This window comes from Abramis brama (assembly GCF_963993115.1).
Source record: "Abramis brama genome assembly, chromosome: 17".
In the NCBI taxonomy this organism is placed as follows: Eukaryota; Metazoa; Chordata; class Actinopteri; order Cypriniformes; family Leuciscidae; genus Abramis; species Abramis brama.
The window spans coordinates 97,501-100,000 of record NC_139979.1 but is presented as its reverse complement, the minus strand read 5'-3'; the positions used below and the strand labels follow the sequence as shown (position 1 = coordinate 100,000).

The following is a 2,500-nucleotide window of genomic DNA, read 5'->3' as shown; positions in this document are numbered from 1 at the left end:
ATGAATGTACAGAGATGTCCTTGATGAAAACCTGCTCCAGCGCTCTGGACCTCACGCCGCCTTCACACTGGCAGTTGAAATCAGCTCTGATACGGCTTCAAAGCGACCGGAAGTCATTTTTCCTATGGAGATTCGCAGACCGCATGCGAATGGGTCCGAACCGGGTCCGAACGAGTGCGGTGCGGAAAAAATCGTGTCAGTTGGTCATCCAAAAATTGAACTCTTGCGAAAGGTTACGGACGGTTCCTATCCGACAATTCCAGCGGAAGTTAGCGTTGCTATGGTACTGATAAACAAACCTGAATTCTTAACTTTGAATAAAATAAATAATGATTTTATAACGACATGTCATTTTTTTATTTTCATGATTTTCTAACGTTATTAGGGCAGTTAATACAATTAAAAGCCCTTTATACCACTATATCACATTTAGCCGACCTGACATGTCAACGTCCTGGGCAACTTTCCTCCACGCAGCAGCCTTTCGATTAATGTCTCTATAGCCCTCATCAGAGAGATCATACAGAATTGTACATTCTGACACTGACAAAATCAACCGTTCTAATCTCTCCGCCATTTTTGTTCTACTCGCTTCCGAAGCTTTTCAACGGTGTAGCACGACGTCCGCTGGGGGCGTATTGCGTATTACGGAGCTGATTTCAACTGCCAGTGTGAAGGCGGCGTCAGACTGTGGTGACGGTTCATCTTCCAACAGGACAACGACCCTCAGCACACTCTGGGAATGTCCTTGAGTGGCCCACCAGAGCCCAGACTCGAACCCGATTGATCATCTTGGGAGAGATCTGAAAATGGCTGTGCACCGACGCTCCCCATCCAACCTGATGGAGTTTGAGAGGTTCTGCAAAGAAGAATGGCAGAAACTGTCCAAAAACAGGTGTGCCAAGCTTGCAGCATCATACTCAAAAAGCCTTGAGGCTGTAATTGGTGCCAAAGGTTCTTCAACAAAGTATTGAGCAAAAGCTGTGAATACTTATGTGCACACACACACACACACACGTTATCATTATAGTTATTGTTTTAGTTATCATTATAGTTTATCATTATATACTATCATTGTAGTTATTATTATAATTATCATTATCGTTATCACTATAGTTAAAACTTGAATATGGTGATATGATGGTGTGTGTGTGCAGGTGTGCGGTGGAGCCGGTGGCGCAGTGGGACAGCCCGATGCAGGTGCGCCTGAGTGTGTGGCGCGCGGGTCTGAACACACTGCTGGTGGAGCTGCTGCCCTGGGCTCTACTGGTGAACCGCTCGCACTGGGACCTGTGGATGTTTGAGGCCGAGAGCATCGTAGTGCAGATTCCAGCTGGGAGAACCATCGTACCGCCCAACTTCAAGGTCTGTCTCTCTGTCTGTCTCACTGTCTGTCTCACTGTCTGTCCGTCTCACTGTCTGTCTCACTGTCTGTCCGTCTATCTGTCTGCCTCACTGTCTGTCTGTCTGTGTCACTGTCTGTCTGTCTCACTGTCTGTCTCACTGTCTGTGTCTCACTGTCTGTGTCACTGTCTGTCTCACTGTCTGTCTGTCTGTCTGTCTCTCACTGTCTGTCTGTCTCACTGTCTGTCTGTCTGTCTCACTGTCTGTCTCACTGTCTGTGTCTCACTGTCTGTCTGTGTCACTGTCTGTCTGTGTCACTGTCTGTCTGTGTCTCACTGTCTGTCTGTCTGTGTCTCACTGTCTGTCTGTCTGTCTGTCTGTGTCTCACTGTCTGTGTCTCACTGTCTGTCTGTCTGTGTCTCACTGTCTGTCTGTGTCTCACTGTCTGTGTCTCCCTGTCACGTCTGTCCTGATCGTGTGTGTGTGTGTGTGTGTGTGTGTGTGTGACCCGCAGGATGCCTTCCAGATTGGCATCTATTGGCCACACACTAACACGGTGCACAAGTCTCCTGCCGTGCGATTGGTCCACGAGGTGTCGTCGCCACGGTGGCCAGAAGGGGGCGGAGCCGAGGTCCTGCTGCTGGATGAGGAGGGATACATACACACGGACATCACACTCGGCACACAGCCCGGAAAACTCAAGGTGTGTTTGTGTGTGTTAGGCTGTTTTATCATCACGTTACCTGTGTCTGCATTAGGGCTGCACAATTAATCGCAATTAACATGAAAACATGCTTAAACCGATTTGGATTATTGTGATTTTTGAAATGGCGAAGGCTGTGATTTGTTATGGGCAGTGTGTCAGTGACGTACGGCTCAGTAACGCGGCTCACTCTGAAAGCACTGTGTGTTTGAGTCGATTATAACGTGCATTTGAAAAAGCAACACACGCCAAACATCTTTCCAAACCTGAGAAGCATTTATGAACCTCTTGTCCAACAAAAGACAACATTTGAAATCAAATCATCAAATCAAAGCATTTCAATCTTCTGTTTATTCCAATACAGATAGGATGATGCCCACAGGGAATGACGTGTGTTGTTGTCTACTACTTCTATGAGGCATATGTGGAGTGTGTGTGTGAGACGCCCTCTAG

At 47.3% G+C, this 2,500-nt stretch overlaps 1 protein-coding gene across 2 annotated transcripts in view; it reads left to right on the top strand.

The window, feature by feature from the left end:
- The window catches only part of vps13b (vacuolar protein sorting 13 homolog B), a 175,204-nt gene that overhangs the window by 157,678 nt on the left and 15,026 nt on the right, over positions 1-2,500 (top strand). For both annotated transcript variants that reach the window (XM_084089596.1, XM_084089597.1), the window contains exons 49-50: positions 1,158-1,365; positions 1,859-2,047. In XM_084089596.1, coding sequence (XP_083945722.1) covers positions 1,158-1,365; positions 1,859-2,047 — 397 coding nt within the window. The remainder of the gene's footprint in view (positions 1-1,157; positions 1,366-1,858; positions 2,048-2,500) is intronic.